The sequence below is a fragment of the Microcaecilia unicolor genome, chromosome 3 (assembly GCF_901765095.1).
Source record: "Microcaecilia unicolor chromosome 3, aMicUni1.1, whole genome shotgun sequence".
Classification (NCBI taxonomy): Eukaryota; Metazoa; Chordata; class Amphibia; order Gymnophiona; family Siphonopidae; genus Microcaecilia; species Microcaecilia unicolor.
In genome coordinates this window covers 395,981,811-396,004,870 of record NC_044033.1, presented here as the reverse complement: position 1 = coordinate 396,004,870, position 23,060 = coordinate 395,981,811, and the positions used below count along the sequence as shown (strand labels likewise).

At 42.2% G+C, this 23,060-nt stretch overlaps 1 protein-coding gene across 1 annotated transcript in view; it reads right to left on the bottom strand.

Annotated features, from left to right (window-relative positions):
• Positions 1–228: 228 nt before the first annotated feature.
• Positions 229–23,060, bottom strand: part of BLK (BLK proto-oncogene, Src family tyrosine kinase) — a 174,804-nt gene continuing 151,972 nt past the window's right edge. Inside the window, exons 11-13 of the mRNA XM_030195569.1 lie at positions 16,683–16,833; positions 13,769–13,900; positions 229–980 (exon numbers count right to left, since the gene is read on the bottom strand). Of these exons, the coding sequence (XP_030051429.1) occupies positions 775–980; positions 13,769–13,900; positions 16,683–16,833 (489 nt within the window). The 3' untranslated portion in view covers positions 229–774. The remainder of the gene's footprint in view (positions 981–13,768; positions 13,901–16,682; positions 16,834–23,060) is intronic.

The following is a 23,060-nucleotide window of genomic DNA, read 5'->3' as shown; positions in this document are numbered from 1 at the left end:
TTCCTCATATAAAAGGAGTTCCATCCCTTAATCATTTTGGTCACCCTTCTTTGAATTGTTTCTAATTCAGCTATATCTTTTTTAAGATATGGCGACTAAAATTGCACACAATACTCAAGGTGTAGTTGCACCATGGAGTGATACAGAGGCATTATAATATTCTTTGTCTTATTTTCTATCCCTCTCTCAATAATTCATACATTCTATTTTCTTTTTTGGTCACTGCCACACACTGGGCAGATGATTTCAGCGTATTGTCTACGATGATACCTAGAACTCTTTCATGGGTGCTGACTCCTAAGGTGGATCTTAGCATCAAGTAAGTAATTGGGGGGAAAAAAACTAGTGAATCAGTCTCTCTAAGACAGCATAATCCTAAATATGTCCTTCTTTTGAAAGCTTCTAGGCAATACATATTGGCATCCCCCTCTTGATTTATCTCATTGTCAGCAGCTATGTATATCTTACAAGTATGAATTTCATTATCAAAGGGAGTGCACAAGAAAAAGGACATGAATAATTCAACAACAAAATTATGTGGCTATTGATACTTTACTTCTGAGTAGTTATCATCTGATTTGTTGCTGTCGGGAGGTATTGAACTAGCTGTGGCTTTACTCCACTGAATCTATGTACTTAAAATTCTATGGTTCCATATTTTTGAAGAAAACAGTTGCCTTGCACTAAAATCTGATGGCACGGGAATAGTTGGCAGTCCTAATTCTGGCCTGCCTGTGGAATAAATATGTTCATTCTTTTACAGTATCAGAGCTGTTATTGGGGTTGATCTTGATACTGTCCTTCTGTGGCAATATAAAAGTCCTCTAAAACAGACTGTAGATATTCAAATGTAGGCCTTTCTTCAGGTTTATTCCTCCAGCATTTTATCATGATCTCGTAGAGTTCCAGTGGACAACCATCAGGGCATGGCATGCGGTAACCCCTGTCCAGAACACGAATGACATCTGGGTTGGTCATACCTGCAAAACACAAATACACCAGGTGTAAATCAGAACCTGATTTCTATAGTGCCTTGTGACTAGGGTTACCATATGGCTCCAGGAAAAGGAGAACAGATTGAGCTAGTCTGGGTTTTACTTCCATTGCTTTCAATGGAAGCAAAACCCGGACTGGATCAATGTGTCCTCCTTTTTCTGGAGCCATATTGTAACCCTACTTGTGACAGATAGTGCCCGTCACAGTCTGAGGAGACAAGGAAGAAAAAGGTTGGTAGATAGGAAAAGTACTGCGGTTCCCCCTAATCAGTGCTTTTTTGTAGAAAAAAATGTGCCAGTACTCATTGTGGGTGGGGTTACCACATATGGCTCCACCCCTATTATAGCCACACCCACATTAGCCACACCCCTCACACCAGCCATGGCACATATAAACAGACATCATTGAAAATATTATACTAGTATAGGAGAAAAAAATAACATGATTTTTTTCATTATAAATAATTTCTCTATGCTGTTACAGCTCCAGTATACCCAGTGCAAAATAAGACAGCAGATGTAAATTCTCAAATTGGACATATTCCAGACAATAAAATGAAAATAAAATGATTTTTTCTGCCTTTGTTGTCTGGTGACTTTGTTTTTCTATCCATATTGGTCCCAGTCTCTGATTCTGCTGCTCTTTATCTGTTCTCTTAACAGCGTTTCCAGGGCTTCCTTTTCATTTGTTTCTTTACTTTCCTCCTTTCTTCTTCATTTCTTGCCCTACATCCATAAGTAAAAGCTGGGTCCTCCTCCGTGGAATTGGCTGGAGGAGGTAAAACGTGGATCCAGCTTTTGCCTATTTTCTCCATCCATGTGCAGTTTTTCTCCTCTCTTCCCTTTCCCTCATCTCCATCCGTGTGCCTCTTCTTCTTTTTTCTTTCCTCCCCTCCATCCATGTCCAGCACGTCTCCTCTTTCCTCCCCTCCATCCATGTCCAGCATTTCTCCTCTCTCTTCCCTCCCCTGTATCCATATAAAGCAATAATTCTCTCCCCCTCTCCTCCTTCCAAGTCCAGCATTTCTCCTCTATCTCCTGCTCTCCTCTCCATCCATTTCCAGCATTTCTCCTCTCTCCCCTGCCCTCCCCTCCCATCCATGTGCATCTCCTTCCTGTCTTCCCTCCCCTCCATCCATGTCCAGCATGTCTCCTCTCTCCCCTGTCCTCCCCTCCCATGTCCAGCAATTCTCCTCTATCCCCTGTCCTCCCTTGCCATCCATGTCCAGCGATTCTCCTCTCTCCCCTTCCCTCCCCTCCCCTCTCATCCATGTCCAATGATTCTCTTCTCTCCCCTGCCCTTCCCTTCCATCCATATCCAGCGAATCTCTCTTCGCTGACCTCCCCTCCCATCCATGTCCAGCAATTCTCTCTTCTCTGCCCTCCCATTCATGTCCAGCATGTCTCCTCTCTCCCCTGCCCTCCCCTCCCATCCATGTCCAGCAATTCTCTCTTCCCTGCCCTCCCCTCCCATCCATGTCCAGCATGTCTCCTCTGTCCCCTGCCCTCCCCTGCCATCCATGTCCACTGATTCTCCTCTCCTCTGCCCTACCCTCCCATCCATGTCCAGCGATTCTCCTCTCTCGCCTGCCCTCCCCTCCCATCCACGTCCAGAAATTCTCTCTTCCCTGCCCTTCCCTCCCATCCATGTCCAGAATGTCTCCTCTCTTCCCTGCCCTCTCCTCCCATCCATGTCCAGCAATTCTCCTCTCTCCCCTGCCCATAGCAACCAACTAATTGTTTCCCCTGCAATGAACAGCTCACAGCACTACAGCTCCCAGACTGCCTGTCTGCCTTTCTCACTCTGCTTGCCCGGTAGTACAGGAATCCTCTGCTCACTTGCAGAGAACTTCAATTCCCAGAGTCCTCTTCTGTGTTCCCTAACCTGTGTACGTGGCCAGATTCCTGGGCTTTAGTTCCTGCCTGTTCCTCCGGGACCTCTGTCTGTCTCAGTAACTGGGTGTTTCAGGAACCTATCAACCTACTTGCTCAAGTAAAGACAGTTTTCTCCCTTTTCCTTTTTTTATTGGAGAATAGGGGCAGTGCTTTTTTTGTGCCGGTATGCGCCGGTACGGTGTACGGCTCACCTGCCCGCTCCCTTCCGTTTGTGCACCTGGCCTGTTATAGCCAATTTTTGTTATAAGAAGGGGGCTCGATAGTCACATACTAAATACCTTTGAGCTGGGTGCTGATGGCTAATTAGGACTAGTCACAGCCAGGGGTGTAGCCAGACCTGACATTTTGGGGAAGCTCAGAGTTAACATGAGGGAGCACAGGCATATAGGCATAAGTAGTTATGGGTATACTCCTAAATAATGCCTTAGAGTGCACTTGATAACGGATTTCTAAGTAAACAGTCTGTCCTGCATCAACATAAACCACATGCGCTCTTATGGGAACCTTGGAAACACTGACATTTTAAAATGAAGTTGCATTATCCCATAACTTAAACTTTGCCGTTATAGTAGAATTGAGTCTGGTCAACCTCTCAACACACATCACAGTATCCTGGAAAATAATTACTGCAGTGGCACATATCCCTCAAGTTTGCTTTATAACAAATATAAAATGCCTTATTAAGCTGTATTAATAAAATAAAGGAGTCTTTTACTAAGCGGCAGTAAGCCCAATGCTTGCTAAACTGGAAGTACTGCCGGGCAACCGCAGCAGTCCAGCAGTAGTTCCCACCCCAGCGCGCACCTTTTCCAGTGCTACAAAAATATTTTTAATTTTGTAGTACCAGTGTTTACCTGGAAGTAATCGGGCAGTGCCACATGCTGCCTTGTTACCACCGGGTTAGCTCAGGAGCCCTTACTGCCACCTTAATGGGTGGCGGTAAGTGCTCCCCCCCTGAAATGGCTGCGCAGTAAGTGCTTCACTTGCCGCATGGCCATTTCTTTAAAAAAACTCAGCCGTTTACCTGCTGCGGTAAAAGGGAGCCTCTGCGTGCGTCAAAAACACGTGCTGGCCCCCTTTTGCAGCAGATTAGTAAAAGGACCCCTAAGTCTTTTTGTCCCTTCCTCTGGTTCTACTGCTTTCTCTCCTTTCTGAAGCTGACATTAACCAGTTTAAGTCCCTGGAGTTCTTGACAGTGTTCCTTCCACCCCCTTCTCCTTATGAAAGAGCACTGGACATAATTAACTTTGTATGAACTTGCCGGCTAATAGTGTGCAGAACTATACAATGTTGCCACATTTAGACTGACTCTGGACAGAACTTCTGCATGAAGGAAGCCCTTCCCTCGTTATTCAATACCTCTCTGTGAAATAGTAGGCAAGTGCATTTTTATAATATGCCACTGCATTCCACAAAACAAAAGGAGCAAGTTCCCACATGCCATCTTTTTCTTTTGATGTAGGCACAGTAAAAAAAAAAATATGTTAAATGCTCCCAGGTCTCAACCTAGATTTTTTAAAAATTGTACTTATAAATAGTAACTGTGATTGTTAAGCACCTGATAATCATAACATGATGTCTGCTTTGGTGGCCCTTTACTAGGTGAAAACATCTCTGCACGAATACAGGGAGTCCGTATAACCAGCCCCTCCAAAAGACACAATGATTTACAATTTAGAACTAATTAGTACTCTAACGGATAAAACCAATGCTTTCTCTTTGTATATCCATAGGCTGCACAAGCTGGCATGCTTGAAAATATAAGTGTGATCAAATAAAAATGCTACCAACAATAAAGAACGACAACGTGGATAAAGCAGTTCATAGGTTTGCATGCTTTGTTTTGGGTGAACGGGGATGACGGCTGCGGCTCACAGAGGAGAGGGAAAGGGAGACCAACCACATGGGCTTCAGCCATCATACCATTTCCTGTTCTCAATCTAACCTCTTTGGTCTGCTCTCTCCTACTTGATCTCTTCCAGCTCTCTGCACTGCTACCCCTTTTCAATTTTCTGGGTCGGCGGCAGCGTTAGTGAGGTAAGCACACTGCCTTCGGTGGCCCCAGAAGCTCTCCCTCTGTTGCAGTGTTTGCAGCATCCCGTCTATGTGGGACAGGAAATTGTAGCAGAGTGAAAGCTTCTGGGCTACTGAAGGCAGTGTACTTACCTCACTGACGCAGCTGGCAGCCCAAAACGTTGAAGGACAGCGGTGCAAGAAGTGGGAGGGCAGCTAGTAGTGCCCAAAACACAGGCACTTGACTGGCCACTAGGGTTTGGGGGGTCTGGGTCCCCAAGGACACCCCCCCCCCCCCCCATAGCTATGCCACTGGTCACAGCAGAGGTTGCGCCTTTGTACTGGCACATCTTAGAAAGCATTACAATGAGTTAAAAATAAAGTCTCTTTCCTTTTTTTTTTTTTTTTTATTAAGTTTTAACAAGAAAAACAGGAGCAAATTCCTTTAAACCACAGTGAGGACACCATAAAAAGAGAAAATAACTTCAAAATACCAACAAATAATCCTCTAACAACCTATCCCAAGTCCTCTATTATTAGGATCCCAAGAACTCAGAAACAGTTTATGAAATACAATTAACAACAACAACAACAACAACAACAACAAAAAAGAATAGAAACACGAGAGAGGAAAATGCAAAATCTTCCTACTGCAGGTGAAAATCCTTTCACACTGCATCATTGGTCACTGGCTGTGCTGCCTTTCCCGCCTCCACAGTCTTGTTACTCAACAATAATACCAACTGAGATGGTTCATAAAAGACACGTTTTTGCTTGAAATTTTATGGTACATTTACACGGAAATTTAAGTAGATAAAATGCCCCTATATCCACCGCTCTGGGATGAAGGAGCAAAGACTGCTTCCACCGTCTTTGAGTGGCTTTGGCAACATAAGGAAACATTCTTACATTCAAAGAGGGAAAGGGCAAATTTTTATGTAAAAAATATGGTCTCAAAAGCCAGTTCCCGTCAGAGTCCAATGCAAGCATCACCATAAGCTCTGAAGGAGTGACAAACTCTTCTTTAGAGGATTCCAAAAATCTTGGTAAGTCCAGACTATCATGCAAAATCAGTGTAAACATATCTTGACCACTGTAATCAGTTCTTTTCTTAAATGGCGGAAGATAAAGTATCCATGCTACTGGAGGTAGCTACTAAAAAGGGACTTGTAAATGCTCCAGCATAAACCTCTTAAACGTATCCAAAGGCAAAACACCAGGTTTTTTTTTTTAAGGAAAATTAATCAGGTGCAAATTCCTATGTCTGACATTATTTTCCAGATTTTCACATTTAGGGCCCTGCTTACTAAGCCAGGCTAGAGGTGCGCTAGTGTTTTTAGTGCGCACCATAGCCGCCGAGAGGGGGGGGCAGGGGGGACAAAATTCCCGAGGCCCAGGCCTCCAATGGGGGCCCGGCGCCACAGTCCCACCCACCCTCCGTCATCGACCGTCTGCTCCTGCATTGAAATCGCAGTCTCACCTCCGTGAAAGCAGCGCTGCAGGCAGCAGAACGCCTTCCTTTGGCCCTCCTTCCCTCCCTGTATCCTGCCCTTGTCTGACGTAACTTCAGTGAGGGCGGGACACAAAGAGGGAAGGAGGGCCGAAGGGAGGCGTTCTGCTGCCTGCAGCGCTGCTTTCACAGAGGTGAGACTGCGATTTCAATGCAGGGGGCCAGGCCCAGTGGTGGACGGAGGGGGGGCAGCGGCGGCAGCAACCTTGGGCGGGTGGAGGGGGGAGCAGTGGCTGTGGCGATCTCGGGGGGAGCGGTGGTGACCTCAGGGGGGTGAAGGGGGAGCAGTGGCTGCGGCAATCTCGGGGGGAGTGGTGGCGAACTCGGGGGGATGGAGGGGGAGCAGCGGTGGCGACCTCAGGGGAGCGGGGCGGTGAGGTCGGCAGGGGTGGGGCGGCGGGGGCGGCCTTGCCCTGGGCCCAGCCCAGTCTCTCGGTGGCCCTGGTGTGCGCTAACGCTAGAGACACCCATAGGAATATATGGGCGTCTCTAGCATTTAGCATATGCTAAAAATGCTACCACACCTTAGTAAACAAGGCCCTAAATAAGCAAGCTAGTATAATCCTTTGCAACAGCACAGCAAAGAGAATCAATCCTAGTGAACCCTTTCTCCAATTTCTCAGTTCTGTTTCTAATACCAGCCAAACGAGTTTCGTCCTCTTTAACCATAGATCCCAATTTTGTAACTAGGGCATAACTATGCACTAGTTGTTGTTGCAAGCTCTGGCCTAGAGTCACTATCAATGTCCATATGTTATCCAAGGCAAGCACTGCTAGCCTTACTGGATTAAAGCCCTTGACTGCTGTAGTAGAGCGTTGCAGCAAGCTCTGACCAGAGTCCACAGCACAAAAAAAATAAAGTCTCTTTAATGTCAGAAGCCTTTGACATAGACCAGTCTTCTCACATAGCCAGTGCTCCCCCTGCAGTGACCATGCTCATGGCTTTTTCTGGATTTGTACTATTTTAAAATGCTATGAAAGCTGAGAACTCTTAGTAAAACCCTCTCAAAAGCTTTCCAAAACCAGCTCTCACCAGATGGAGGGAGCCCTGCTTGTAGTGTACTTCTGAATATCACTAGGCAGAATAACATTGCTGCTTTATGAGCAGCTGCCTCAAATTCAGCACAGTTACAGAAATCTCTGCCAGAGTGTGTAGCAGAATTAAAAACATGTTGAACATTTTATTATGTTTAATTTTGCCTGGCAGTTTCTTCTTGTTCTGGGTTTGAAGCTCATCTCACATCAAGCTCATCCCGGTACAGTGACAGTCCTTGACCAGAAACCAAAGACTGCAGCTCTTGGTATAGTCCAGTTGTATGCATTCTGAACCTGGCCAGTAGGTGTCACTATTGTATAATAGCCAAGGTTTCCTGTCCCACAGGCTGTGAACATTGGCTCTGTAGCATCCTCAGACCCTGCAGTCTACAGTGAAGACCATCACTTATCACACTGGGGTGTGAGATGTTGCATTTCCAGGGTTTCGCAGCTCTGCCTATGACAAACAAAATGGTTTTCTCTATGATATTTCCTAGCTTTTGTTATCCATGTTCTTTCAAAAGTTTTCTTGTTTGTTCTCTTCTCACAGTTACCTTTACATATATGATCTTGTACTGTGACAAGCATGATAATTCTTTTCTGAGCCAATATTACACCACAGCAAAATTTGCTATGTTTTAATATTATTTTTTATTTTATTTTCAAAATTTATATCCAGCTTTGTTCCCAAAGTGGGTTACAATAAAAATATTAATAAAATCATAATACAATAATACCGTCATTTGAGGCAGGTCAGTTTTTGCCTACAACAACTGCATCAAAATGGAGTGAATTTCACTATTCTATTCTGTTTACATCATTTATATTTCGCCTTTAACCCCAGTTGAAAAAGCAGATTATACTAAGAATCACTTCTAATAGAAGGGAATTACATTCACAATATAAAATTCAATCAATACTTTATGAATGTGAAACAAAAATGTTCAAAAACTCAATACAAAGAAAACAAGTGGATTTTTAAAGCTTACTGTAAATATGAAATGATCTGTCTAATATGAACCCATTCCACATTTTAGCTCTTTGGTACACAAAAGAGTGTTCCTAAATGGATTTTAACTTAATATTTTTCATTGAAGGAAAATCCAAAATTAATTTGGAACTACTTCTCAAAGATAATCATGCAGGTGAAATAGATAGCAGCTGACTCACATTCTCTGATCCCAACCCATAAAAGCTCTTATACCAGACATGCTACTTTAATACGCTGCTCCATTTTCAACCAAGGTAGCTGATATAACAAAGGGCAAGCCTCCTGAAACTTATCCAACTTAAAAATCAGCCTAGCTGCTGTATTTCATAAAAACTGCATTCTTTTCTTTACATTCACATTAATAGCACTATACAAGAAATTACAATAATCAAGATAGGGTGTTAAAACTGCCTCCACAATAACCTGAAAATTCCCAGGACTCAAAAATCATCCCTAAAACTTTAGATCTGTCCTTAAACTGAAGAATTTCCCCAGATGGCAAAGTGATGTTAACTGATACAACCTTCTGCTTGTCCCCAAACCAGAGTAATTTAGTTTTCTGCTTATTTAATTTAAGGAAATTAGATCATGTCCAATTCTACATCATATCTCATGTAGAGTTTTCTGTTCAAAACATAACACAAATATGTTGTCTGCATAGGTTAGTGAAAACATTTCTAAATCAACCAAATATTTATTCAGAAGACTCATAAAAACATTAAAAAGTTGTGGAGACAGGGGAGAACCCTGTGGAACCCCACAAGATTTATAACCAACTCTGATTGTTCTCCATTTGTAATTACACTATCAGGCTTATTTTCGAAAGAGAAGGGCGCCCATCTTTCGACACAAATCGGGAGATGGGCGTCCTTCTCCTAGGGTCGCCCAAATCGGCATAATTGAAAGCCGATTTTGGGCGTCCTCAACAGCTTTCCATCGCAGTGATGACCAAAGTTCATGTGGGCATGTCGGAAGCGTAGCAAGGCGCGACTGGGGCGTGCCTAATACATGGGCGTCCTCGACCGATAATGGAAAAAAGAAGGGCGTCCCTGACGAGCAGTTGGCCAACTTTACTTAGTCCATTTTTTCTTACGACCAAGCCTCAAAAAGGTGCCTGAACTGACCAGATGACCACCGGAGGGAATCGGGGATGACCCCCCTTTACTCCCCCAGTGGTCAATAACTCCCTCCCACCCTAAATAAAAATTCAAATATTTTGTGCCAGCCTCTATGCCAGCCTCAAATATCATACCCAGTTCCATGACAGCAGTATGCAGGTCCCAGGAGCAGTTTTAGGGGGTACTGCAGTGCACTTCAGGAAGACAGACCCAGGCCCACTCCCCTACCTGTCAAACTTGTGGTGGTAAATGTGAGCCCTCAAAAACCCACCACAAGCCCACTGTACCTACATCTATGGTAGTGGTGTACAGTTGTGGGGAGTGGGGTTTGGGGGGGGGGGTTGGGGAGCACAGCACACAAGGTAAGGGAGCTATGCACCTGGGAGCTTTTTCTGAAGTCCACAGCAGTGCCCCCTAGGGTGTCCTGGCATGTGAGGGGGACCAGTGAACTACGAATGCTCCTCCCACAACAAAATGGCTTGGATTTGGTCGTTTCTGAGAAGGGGGTCGTCGGTTTCCATTATCGCTGAAAATCGGGGACGATCATCTCTAAGGACGACCATCTCTAAGGTCGACCTACAGTGGGGGAAATAAGTATTTGATCCCTTGCTGATTTTGTAAGTTTGCCCACTGACAAAGACATGAGCAGCCCATAATTGAAGGGTAGGTTATTGGTAACAGTGAGAGATAGCACATCACAAATTAAATCCGGAAAATCACATTGTGGAAAGTATATGAATTTATTTGCATTCTGCAGAGGGAAATAAGTATTTGATCCCCCACCAACCAGTAAGAGATCTGGCCCCTACAGACCAGGTAGATGCTTCAAATCAACTCGTTACCTGCATGACAGACAGCTGTCGGCAATGGTCACCTGTATGAAAGACACCTGTCCACAGACTCAGTGAATCAGTCAGACTCTAACCTCTACAAAATGGCCAAGAGCAAGGAGCTGTCTAAGGATGTCAGGGACAAGATCATACACCTGCACAAGGCTGGAATGGGCTACAAAACCATCAGTAAGACGCTGGGCGAGAAGGAGACAACTGTTGGTGCCATAGTAAGAAAATGGAAGAAGTACAAAATGACTGTCAATCGACAAAGATCTGGGGCTCCACGCAAAATCTCACCTCGTGGGGTATCCTTGATCATGAGGAAGGTTAGAAATCAGCCTACAACTACAAGGGGGGAACTTCTCAATGATCTCAAGGCAGCTGGGACCACTGTCACCACGAAAACCATTGGTAACACATTACGACATAACGGATTGCAATCCTGCAGTGCCCGCAAGGTCCCCCTGCTCCGGAAGGCACATGTGACGGCCCGTCTGAAGTTTGCCAGTGAACACCTGGATGATGCCGAGAGTGATTGGGAGAAGGTGCTGTGGTCAGATGAGACAAAAATTGAGCTCTTTGGCATGAACTCAACTCGCCGTGTTTGGAGGAAGAGAAATGCTGCCTATGACCCAAAGAACACCGTCCCCACTGTCAAGCATGGAGGTGGAAATGTTATGTTTTGGGGGTGTTTCTCTGCTAAGGGCACAGGACTACTTCACCGCATCAATGGGAGAATGGATGGGGCCATGTACCGTACAATTCTGAGTGACAACCTCCTTCCCTCCGCCAGGGCCTTAAAAATGGGTCGTGGCTGGGTCTTCCAGCACGACAATGACCCAAAACATACAGCCAAGGCAACAAAGGAGTGGCTCAGGAAGAAGCACATTAGGGTCATGGAGTGGCCTAGCCAGTCACCAGACCTTAATCCCATTGAAAACTTATGGAGGGAGCTGAAGCTGCGAGTTGCCAAGCGACAGCCCAGAACTCTTAATGATTTAGAGATGATCTGCAAAGAGCAGTGGACCAAAATTCCTCCTGACATGTGTGCAAACCTCATCATCAACTACAGAAGACGTCTGACCGCTGTGCTTGCCAACAAGGGTTTTGCCACCAAGTATTAGGTCTTGTTTGCCAGAGGGATTAAATACTTATTTCCCTCTGCAGAATGCAAATAAATTCATATACTTTCCACAATGTGATTTTCCGGATTTAATTTGTGATGTGCTATCTCTCACTGTTACCAATAACCTACCCTTCAATTATGGGCTGCTCATGTCTTTGTCAGTGGGCAAACTTACAAAATCAGCAAGGGATCAAATACTTATTTCCCCCACTGTAAATGTTGAGATTTGGGCATCCCCGACCATATTATCAAAACAAAAGATGGACGTCCATCTTGTTTTGATAATACGGGTTTCCCCACCTCTTTTCAGGAACGTCCTGTGAGGACGTCCTCAGGAAAACTTGGGCGCCCTGTTCGATTATGCCCCTCCACATGTATGATTTTTTTCAAAAAGGTAGCAAACCAGTCAAAAGCCCTCTTACAGAGGTTGTAAAGGTCTTGCAATCTATTTATCCTTCTGTTATGTTGTTGGACTTTTTACCATTTAGCTATTTGTCATTCAGTAAGGATGCTATTGCTCCATTTCTAATCTACTTAGTGAATTTTTCGTTAAGTAGTGGTGATGTTCCAGATCCAGATTGTGTAAAAAAAGCAATAATAGTACAACCCATTTTGAAAAAAGGGAAGAGTGCTAAGGATGGATATTCAGGATACCAGCCTATTCGAATTTGTCCTTATTGGCAAAGGCATTAGTAAAAGTTGGCTTACTTCAATTAACAGATTATTTGGACGGTAATAAATTCTTACATCCCCAACAATCAGGTTATCAACGTGATCACAGTGCAGAGTCTTTGTTATTAGAGATAGCTGATGAAATCTTACTTAAGGCAGATCAAGGGGTTGATGCCCTTGGGTACAACTAGATCTTTCTGCAGTCTTTGATACAATCTCTCACTCTAAACTATTGAAAAGTTTAAGAGATATAGGTATTGACTCTAATGTGTTTCAGTGACTGGATCATATTTTACACATCGAGCTTACTCAGTCTTCTGGAACTCTGAGCTTTCCTCAAAGAAGATCTCCAATAGAGGAGTCCCTCAGGGTTCACGTTTATCTTCAGTTCTTTTTAACTTGTATCTAGCACCATTAGTTAGGCTATTAGACAACTGGCAAGTAGATTTTCATTTCTTTGAGGATGATATTCAATTAATTATTTTCATGAGAGACAATTGGAAATTATTTCTTTTTTTAACAGTAAGCTCAGAGTTCTTGCAGGCTGGCTGAGCTCAGAAGAATTGGTTTTAAATGTGGAAAAATTTTCAGCAATGTGGCTGTCATGTAGACATAAGGATTTAAGAGTTACTCTTAAGATTAATGGCCATTCTTTGTCACTCTCTCCAAGTATAGTTTCCTTGGGTGTTCATTGCGATAGTGACCTATCATTTCATCTTCAGATAAGTCACATAGTGAAATCATGCTTTTATTATCTACGCATGTTAAAGCAGTTGGAGTCAATTCTTATTAAAGAAAATTTGATAAAACTGGTCCATGCATTTATCACTAATAGGCTGGACTATTGTAACTCGAGTAAAATTAGCTTGAAACGTTTACAACTGGTACAAAATATCGCTGGAAGATTATCAGGAGCCAAAAAGTCAAATCACATCACATCAATTTTATATGATCTACATTGGTTGCCTGTTGAAAAGTGGATAGAATTTACCTTAGTTGATATCCCTGGGGTCTATTAGTCCGGGCCATTCCCCCTGTCACCCTGCTTAACTGGCATCTTTACCCTAAATGGAACTAACAACGCATATAGTCTTGCAGTATTGCTGCTAGGGATTATGTTTCTGTATAATGTCCTTATACATTACCCTTATGTTCATGAAATAATACTACTTACAAGGCGGCTCACAAGCAGCGTTTTTCATATGCCATGGGAGTCAACAACCTGTTGTTCCGAGTCACGCACAAGCATTATGATAATGAATGATTTATCCTTGGTGAAAAAATTAATTTTGCCTAAGTTCTAAGTACCAAAAATCTGTGGGGGAATTCACTGCATCAAGTTCAATGAATTTCCCCAGCGAGCTTAAGGGAAATATGGAAAATGTTTTAGCCTGTCCAGGTTTAAATTTGTGGCTTAATTTGTTTGAGATCGTTCTCATGTACATCTGTGCTGACATGGTCAATGTATACATGTGTACATGTTGTGTGAACACACTGGTAGCTTCCTTGGTATTTATTTGATTGTACATGACCTTCTCAATAAGAGAGAGAGAGAAGCAGGCAGCATTTGGTCTTTTACCTGGATAAGGAATTCTGCCAAAGGTTATGGTTTCTGTTAAAAGAATTCCAAAAGACCAAACATCAGATTTGATGCTAAAAGTTCCAAAATTTATGGCTTCAGGTGCTGTCCACTTGATTGGAAACTTGGCTCCTGCGGGGGAAAATCATAAATAACATCATTCTTATACCATACTGTAACTAACATTTTCTGAGAATGTCTTCAAGTGCCTTTTCACACTCAGGGGGTCTTTTACAAAGGCGCACTAGCATTTTTAGTGCACGCTAAAATACGCTAAACACTAGAGATGCCCATAGGAATATATGGGCATTTCTAGCATTTAGCGCACGCTTATTTTTTAGCATGCAATTAAAAACAGTGCGACTTTGTAAAAGGACCCCTCAGTAAATACTTTCAAACCCATTTCGTACTACTCAATACATGTGCCTAGACATACAGATTACAAGCCCCATTTTGCATAGGACAGCTAAGACAGAAGAGAGATGCCAGAATTGGGACATTCATAATTTCCAGCCTATTTTACAAAAGGCTCATTGAACTCATGTTTAGCATGATTATTACAAGATCTGCCTGATTCTTTAATCATAGGTCAGAAAAAATGCCACTTATTGAAAACATTCAAATTCAATAAATAGTCCAAATTCCAAACTTCCAAACTGAAGCTTAGTATCAAAGTTAGCAAAAACTATTGTCCATGTCACAATATATCAGCATGGATTTCACACTGCTTCCAAACTATTTCAAAAATATACAAATAAGCACTTACCTGTTTGAAGTCAATATCCACAGGGGAAGAACGCAAAGCTTAATATCTCCTTCCCAACAGAGATTCCCTGTTTCACTACATGCTGCCTTGCTGACTTCCCCTAAAGCACTTGTATGGATCCTGGCTAATATTCAGCTGGGACCCACATAAGTCCTATTTCCATGTCCCCCTCCAGTAAACATCCCCCCATCCCCTGACAACTACAGACCTCCCTCCCATCCCCTTCAGTCATAATAGGCCCTCGTGGTCCAGCAGGGTGATGGGGGCAGGAGCAAATCCCACTCACTCCTGCCCATGATAAAATGGCCCCCACGACCTCTAGCATTTAACTGCAAAATGCTACTGAATATCCTCTCTAATCACTGTTGCACTAGGCAGTTAGTATTTGGGTGATTCATGGGTGGAATCAGGGAGGAGCTAGCAGTTATGCAGACACTGACCATATTCAGTATTCCAGCCATTTACATGCACAAATGGCCACTTATACACATAAATGACCTCATAATATACCAACTAGTGGAAAAGTATGCACTCTAAGTTAATGGCATGTACTTTTCTGCTGGGTATGTACATGGGTGGAGTTTGGGCAGAGAACACAGAGATCTGCGTAAATTATAGAATTCTATTATTTATCCACATATATGTGAACACTAAAGTGTGGGCATTTACACCAGCTATAGGGCACCTTCATGTAATGAGTTTTTGGCCATTTGTGCCATGCCTGCATAGCTAACTGGGCAGATAGGACCATACAAAAGGCAGTCCTGTCTTTGTCCGCTTAGCTATTTGGATGCCGGCACTTAATATCTGCAGACACCCATATTATTTCCAGTTGACCCAGATATTCAATGCTGGCGCCTGGTCATGAGTCCAATATTGAATATCTGGGTTAGATTCAGCATGCACTGTTCAGCGGCTTTAAAACTGCTTACTGCCATAAGCTAAATATCAGCTATTAAATTCTGTGAAGGACAGAAACTTTGTAATCACATGCCACTAACGTATTTCTGTCTCATTGAATAGTGTGTCACTGGTTATGCAACACTGGAATACTAGAGGGAGCTCTAGAGTACATGGGAGAGCGCTGAGAAAAAGTGAACTCCTTGGAATTCTGGGAGATGTAGTTCCTTTGAGTTTTGAATAAGTGTAATTAAGTACTTATGCCCAATTAAGTCAAGAGCTGGAGGAAATCAAAAGCTAGATCTGTTGCAGAGAGAAACCTGCACAGAGACCGAGGCATCTTAATGACAAGAGCCGATAAGGAAAGGGCTGGAGCTTGCCTGGGAGCTGTGATAGGAGCCAGAATTTTAATTGTGTTGTAGAACTGAAAGTAAAGCCTTTAAATAGAGCATAAACCGGAACCCTCTGTGTCCTGAATGGAGCAGAGTCCTTTCCTCAGTCAGCTAACAAGAGAGACAACCTTGTCAGTGTTGTGAACAGGGGTATATTTTTGGAGCAATTAGGTGCTTTCCAAGGGTGAGAAAAACAAGAGTTTATTGGTATATTTGTGTTATGAAAATAAATGTTTTGTGGCTTTTTAGGTGAATTCCATTCAATGACCCAAAACATAATTTTCAAGTGGTTTTATGCTGACGGTTTCCTTCTCCCCCCCTCTACCATCTGCCAGCCTCAACCCCCTTCTTCCAGCCCCTCCTCTCCCGGTCCCTGTATCAGTCTTCCTTCCCCCAGTCCCAGCATCAACCCCCAGCAAAAGCACTGGCTTCCCTTTCCCCAGCCCCAGCATCAGGCACTTCCTGTTTCTTGCACGAATAAGGGAAGTGCCTGTTCTCACATTTTAAATCCATCCTAGTGCCAGAAGCAGAGCCAGTGAAAAAGCAGAGAATGGCAGGAGCAAAACTACAAACTTCCACTGTTGCAGCACCTGCTTTGATGACTTCAACTGGCTGCAACAAGTGTTGCCAGTTGATATCAAGGAAGGGAATTTTTCAGGGTTTTTCAACTGTAACCAGAAATGTCAAATTTCTCATCAGGGTTGTGTTATCAAATTTTTCTGGTTATAACCAAAAATTGGGAGCCCTAATTATAGAAGGAGAGAGAGAGAGAGAGAGAGAGAGAGAGAGAGAGAGAGAGAGAGAGAGAGATCTGGACTTTGACAATGCCAAGTTGCAATCTTCACTTGGAACCTACCCTCTTTTGCAGTGTATTCATCATCAATAATTCTCGCAAGGCCAAAATCAGCAATTTTACAGCAGAGTGTGTCAGACACCAGAATATTTGCTGCTCGTAGATCCCTATGAATGTAATTCCTCTTCTCGATATACGCCATCCCCTCGGCAACCTACAATAAGAGGAGAGACAAAACAATTCATGCAAAATTCCAGAAAAAGCGTTGTTATTCCTTAGGGGCCCTATTACTAAGGCGCATAGGTGCCTACACGCGTCCAAATCGTGTCAACTTGGAACTACCACCTGGCTATCGCGTCTCCTGGGCGGTAATTCCATTTATTACGTGCATCTGATACGCGCAACAGAAAATATTTTTTCTTTTCTACCGTGTGGCGCTAACCGGGTGGTAATCGGCAGTGTACGCATGCTGATGATTACCGCCCAGTTAACGAGTGAGACCTTACCGCTAAGTCAATGGGTGGCAGCAAGGTCTCAGGCCCAAAATGGACACGCGCTGAATTTTCTTTTGCCGCACGTCCATTTTTGGCAAAAAAAAGTCTTTTTTGTAGGTGCGCTGAAAAATAGACCTGCTCAAGTCCAATATACACGTCTATACCAGCGCAGGCCATTTTTCAGTGCACCTTAGTAAAAGGACCCCTTAGCTTTTTTTTCCCCTGCATGCAGGAGTGAATACAGGACAGACACATGCTTTCATTTAAAATGAAACAGAAAATGCCGTCTTGCACATCTGCTCTTTTACCCCCCCCCCCCCCCCCTACTAACCTGGAGATCTCCCTTGCCCTCTCACTATCAAATTTTCTCTTTGCTATCTCAGTCCTAACTCATGGAGGAGCAGGAGGAGAGGAGAGGAGAATAGGGCAGGACATCAAGAATTATTAAAAGCAGTTTATACGAACTTTGTGTAATTTGATCTATTTGCTCTTTGATTCTCCCCTCAGCTCTCAATGTTCTAGTCCATTTGCTAGTAATCAGGCAACTTGAATTATTCTAATTCGCTATATCATGGACTTTGGGTTAAAGAGCTCAGATGTCTCCAAACCATTCAAAACACTGCAATCTGCTTGATCGCTAATATAAGAAACTATGAACATGTTACATCACACCTCAAAAACTGTCTCACTAGCTAGCAATTAATCATCGTATAACTTACAAAATCTTACTTGTAATTCACAAGGTATTGGCCACTGGCGAACCATTGTATCTCTCCAGTGACTTAAGTATGTATAGTCCTTCGAGAAATCTCTGGTCTGCTCAACAAAATCAGCTTAAAATCTGAATTTATCGCATTATAGTTCATGAACATATCAGGCATTCTATCTTCTCCATCCAAGGACCCCAACTCTGGAATGCTCTTTCAGACTCCTTAAGATTACAACCATCTTTAGTAAAGTTTAAGGTAGACCTTAAATCCTATCTTTATGATGATGCTTTCTTTTGACATTTGCTGTTTAGATTCTGTTCAAGATACTCACAGATCTTACAGAGCTTCCTCTTCCTTTTGTGTCATCACGTTTCTTTCCTATCATTATTGTAGTTCTACCCCACCCCCTTAAATACTGTTTGTGGTATGTTAATTTTATTTATTTATCCTATGTATTAGATTGTAAACTGCCCTGAAGGCTGCCATAGGGTGGAGTAGTAAATTCTAAATAAACTTGAAAGCAACTTATTGGTTGGAGAGGCCAAATAATCCAAACTCTGGTCCTACTTCCAACATCTCTAATTGCTGATGCTGGATTGGTCAAAATATTAGTTGGGCGATGACCCCATTAGCACACTCCATTCTGCTGCCTACGGAGTCATTTCGGTTGTATTCAAAAGTATCTCATTCAAACATAACACGGTCCTTCTATGTAATTAAGTGCAAATGCCTATACAAACAACTTCCAGCCATTTTATATACATTAGCAGTGTATGCCCATCTGACTTGTGATATACTACTCTAATACTTTATTGGTTGTATTATATTCTGTCAGTATGCGTCACTCATCACATCACAGATAGTTGATTGCAAGCGGATTTTGACTACATATATTTCCTTTGATATTGATGTTACTAAACCGTCTGCACCTATGGCATTCATATTTTTCCAAAGTACAGCAATGCAGCACTTTGTTTTTTAGTAAACATATTTAATTTTATTATACAGCCGAGTGCTATACTTTGTGGTTAGCTCGTTTCTTCTTAAACTGTTTTCATTCATTCATTTCAACAGCAAACAAAAATATGTTTGACCCTTATATTTATTTTATTTTATGCTTATTTTTGTATTTCACAATTTTTATTTATTTTATTTTTGTATCTCTATTTTAATCGTTCTTTGTTATCAATCATTAATATTATTTCATTCCATTTCAATTAAGTTTATGATATGACTATTGTCCCGACGGTGGATATATATTTTCATATATTATTTTTTTAATTTTTATTATTTTATGAATTTTATATTTTTTGAATTTTTATTTTTATTTTTATTTTCATATTTTTGGATGTTGATCTTTGATTCATTATTATTCAATATACTCCAATTGTATCACGATTGCAAATGTCTAACATATTTATAATTTTTTAATCATATTTCATCTTTTTTTATAAGCATGTTATATTCAAATATCATTTAAATTAACATAAGAGATAAAATCTATGTGAGACAATACTTATCATTCCTTTTTATAGATCCAATGATGTTATAATCATATATATACATCTAATCATGTTTGACATATGGTTTTTATAAGGACAATATGATATATTGTTTCAAAACCTTTTTGGTTGTATATGTCATGTATATATGATATTGATGCGTCAATATTCAGTGGTTTCTTTTCTTTTCTTTTTATTTTAAGTAATTTATATGTGTTTACATGTTTTAACATACACACACACACACACACACATATATATATATATATATATAGTTCTTAAACTATTATTTTTATGTTCTATAGACCCCTGACGCAGGCTCTGTGCGCCGAACCACGGACCGTGTTGGGTCCATTCTAGGATTGTTTCATCAAAATATATGATTAAAGGTTCTATCCCCTGTTTTTGAAGGCTCCTGGTACTTTTTGTTTTGCTCTTTGGACTTTTGTTTGTACTTTGCTCCCTCTCTTTGCTATACTATATCTAGCTATTCAGTAATCACTTTATAATAACCCCTTCTATTTCTAAAATCTACTTAGCTATCAGCCATGATAGAGGGAATGCTGGCAGTGGGATTTGCAGCTGCACATTAGTGTTACATTACCTGACAAGCTAATTCTAGGGAGTTCCAAAGGCAGTTAACCATGTGTTCTAGCCATAAGGGAGACATGCATCCAAAGTCAAACATGAATTTGGCTGTTGCCTGGCAATTAGTTAAAATGTTCTCTATATGTAGATACTTATTATGGCACAAGGAAAAAGCTGATCCTGGCCCAATTAGGGCATCTCAATTTCCGGAAAAAGGGGACCTGAAGATGGGCCCTCAGAAAAAAAAACTGAGGCCTCAAGATTGGGCCTCTGGCCAAACAGGGGGCTCAATATGAGCACAGCATTGTGAAGTGACAGTTATGCTATGCAACCTACACTTGCGCATAATCCGGGGAAGAAGTATGAGTAGCTGTAGGATCTGCATTAGTAAGCTTATGTAGCAGAGATGTGTTAACCAGGAATCTACCATTACATACTGTGTTCCAGTGACAGGTATTGTCGAAGAGTAGGTGATGATAGGTTTGGATACAGGATAACAGTCATGAAGCTACGCGCGAGAGAGAGAGAGAACGTTGGGGTGAAGTATAGTGAGACAAATCTCAGGTGATGACTTTCATTCAAACAAAAATTGTTACGGTCTGGCCTAGTGTGCCAAAGTTTGAAAATGACAAAATCCCAGACCAGAAAGGGACCTCCTCCTGTTTACTTTAGAACAATGTGTGTGTGCTGCTTCAAAATGGCACTAATGTGACACTATGCCCTTCCTCTGCTCCTCTTCTGCCTCTGCAAACTTTGGGATCTCTTGACATCCCTGGAACCCCACTCCCTAGGAATTGCTGTCTGGTCTTGCCTATGGGTGCCAAAATATTAAATCTGGCCCTGTTCATGCTTCAAATGCCCCATGATACAAATACTATACTTCCATTGAGATCAGACATCAATATGTACAATGTATAACATCTTTTACAGACCCTTTAGATGAACTACTTCTGGAAAATGCTACTTGTACTCTCAAATGATTTATGTTATGTTATGCTTTAAAGGACTTGTTTCTCACCAATTCTCTCATTTAAGATTCGAGGTGAGTTACATAAAGCAAACTAACCTCCCTGTTTATATAGCCGCACTAGTGGCTGGCAGTGCGAAAATGCCAACATAGCCCATTCACTTTGAATGGGCTGTGTTGGCATTGCTGCATGGCATAGTAAATAGGGGGTAAGTACTGATACAAAGCATCAGGAATTACAAAAAAGAAAAGAAATTAAAATTAACATTGCATCAAATCTATAAATTGGTATACAAATAATGTTTGAGAACTTTATGAAATGAATAATAATAATAATAATTTCTCACTAAGCGTAACTCAACAGGAAGATTGTTCCATAAGTGGATAGCTAAGAAGAAAAGGAGTGAGAAAACAAAAATTTTAATCTCACACTTTAGGTTGAAGGAAAAGACAAAAGAAGATGATTACAGACCCTAGATGCCATTTTTGCATTTAACACGCACGAGAAGGTTTCAGAAGCAATGAAGAGGAAGAGGTATTGTGACAATCAGGATAAAACAATAAAAAATCAGAGAAAGTGTACTGCCCATGGTGGTCATCCATTTTTAAGGCACTGGCTACTGAGGGCGGAACTTCACTCAGATATTCCAGGCACCAGCACTGATTATTCAGGTCTTGCCTGGATGCTAGAAGTAATCCAGGTGCCAGCCAACATTCAACCCAGTACCTGAATAACAACCCAGATAATGTTAGGGAAGCCATTTTGCTGTCCTAACTTTAAACCAGGCCCTTACCTGGTTAGTGGATTGAAAATTGTTCAGACTCCACCCCTGGACTGCCCTAGTGCTAACTGGATAGTGCTGCGGTAGTCTCCCCAGATTTTCAGTGTGGCACTATCCAGTTATGTGGGGATCACCTGGTCAGTGAGATTTCACCAGGCAAGGAGCCTCTCCTGCCCAGTTAAATCATTTTAAATATTAAGCCCACAATCTCTTCTTTAAAAAGGGTGTTGAATTTTTGCACTTAACTTGCCCTAACAGCAAAAAATCAGTGCACGTAATGTGCAAAGGCTGCATTATACCCTGTTTCCCCGAAAATAAGACATCCCCTGAAAATAAGACCTAGTAGAGGTTTTGCTGAAATGCTAAATATAAGGCCTCCCCCGAAAGTAAGACCTAGCAAAGTTTTTGTTTGGCCCCGATAGGACATGGACACAGAAACCTTAATTTTTTTCGCTGCAACCCAAAGACGAAATAACATTAAAGAAATGCAAGAAACAAGACTGAGGTGGAAAATCTATCATCCAGTGGACTCCTACTATCCTCCTTCATGCTTTTGTGAAGATCAACTACCGGTAAGTGAGCCCGGAAAGAAAAGAAACATCCCCCTTGCAGAAATAATAAAAGAAAAGAATATGAGTAACCAAGCCCTTTCTGTGCTGCTCCATCGCCCAAGGGCTAAGTCAGACTAGAAGGATGGAAAGTGTTGCGAATGTACAGGAGAAGTGCATAAAGCACCACCAATGGGGAACGGAGCTACTGTAGAATTTTTTTTTTAACGTTTGTAATACGGTAAGGATGATCCTGCGCCCTAAGCCCTCTCACAACCTCCCGAGACCCCCAGCCAGAGCAGCCCGCCCCCACATTCCATTACCTTCCCTAGTGCATACCCCTCCTCTATTCCCAGCCCGGCCAGGGCGGCTCTGCTCGAGTCCTGCGGTCACTGTGGGCAGATAGGCGAGCCACGGCCTACTCCTGCAGGATACCGCCCCCCACTTCAATACTGTTCCCGACCGCCACAGTCCCCCTACTACTCCCGAATAAGACATCCCCTGAAAATAAGACCTAGTGCATCTTTGGGAGCAAAAATTAATATAAGACACTGTCTTATTTTCGGGGAAACACGGTAATTGTTGGGGGTGTGCACAACATGTCTCTTGCAATTCATGCATGGACATGTGCATTAGGGTATGTAGAACCTGGCTGCAATTAGCACATAGATGCACACATGGATGTTGGTGTGCATTAATTACTGTGCGCTTACTGCACTATGCAATCTATACCCATTCTCTACCTATGACCTGTCTACTTCCTGTCCCCTAACACAATATGCAGAACTTACAAAATTTAGATTTAGATGTATTATTTAACATGTGGAAACAGCAATGCCACTGTGATATC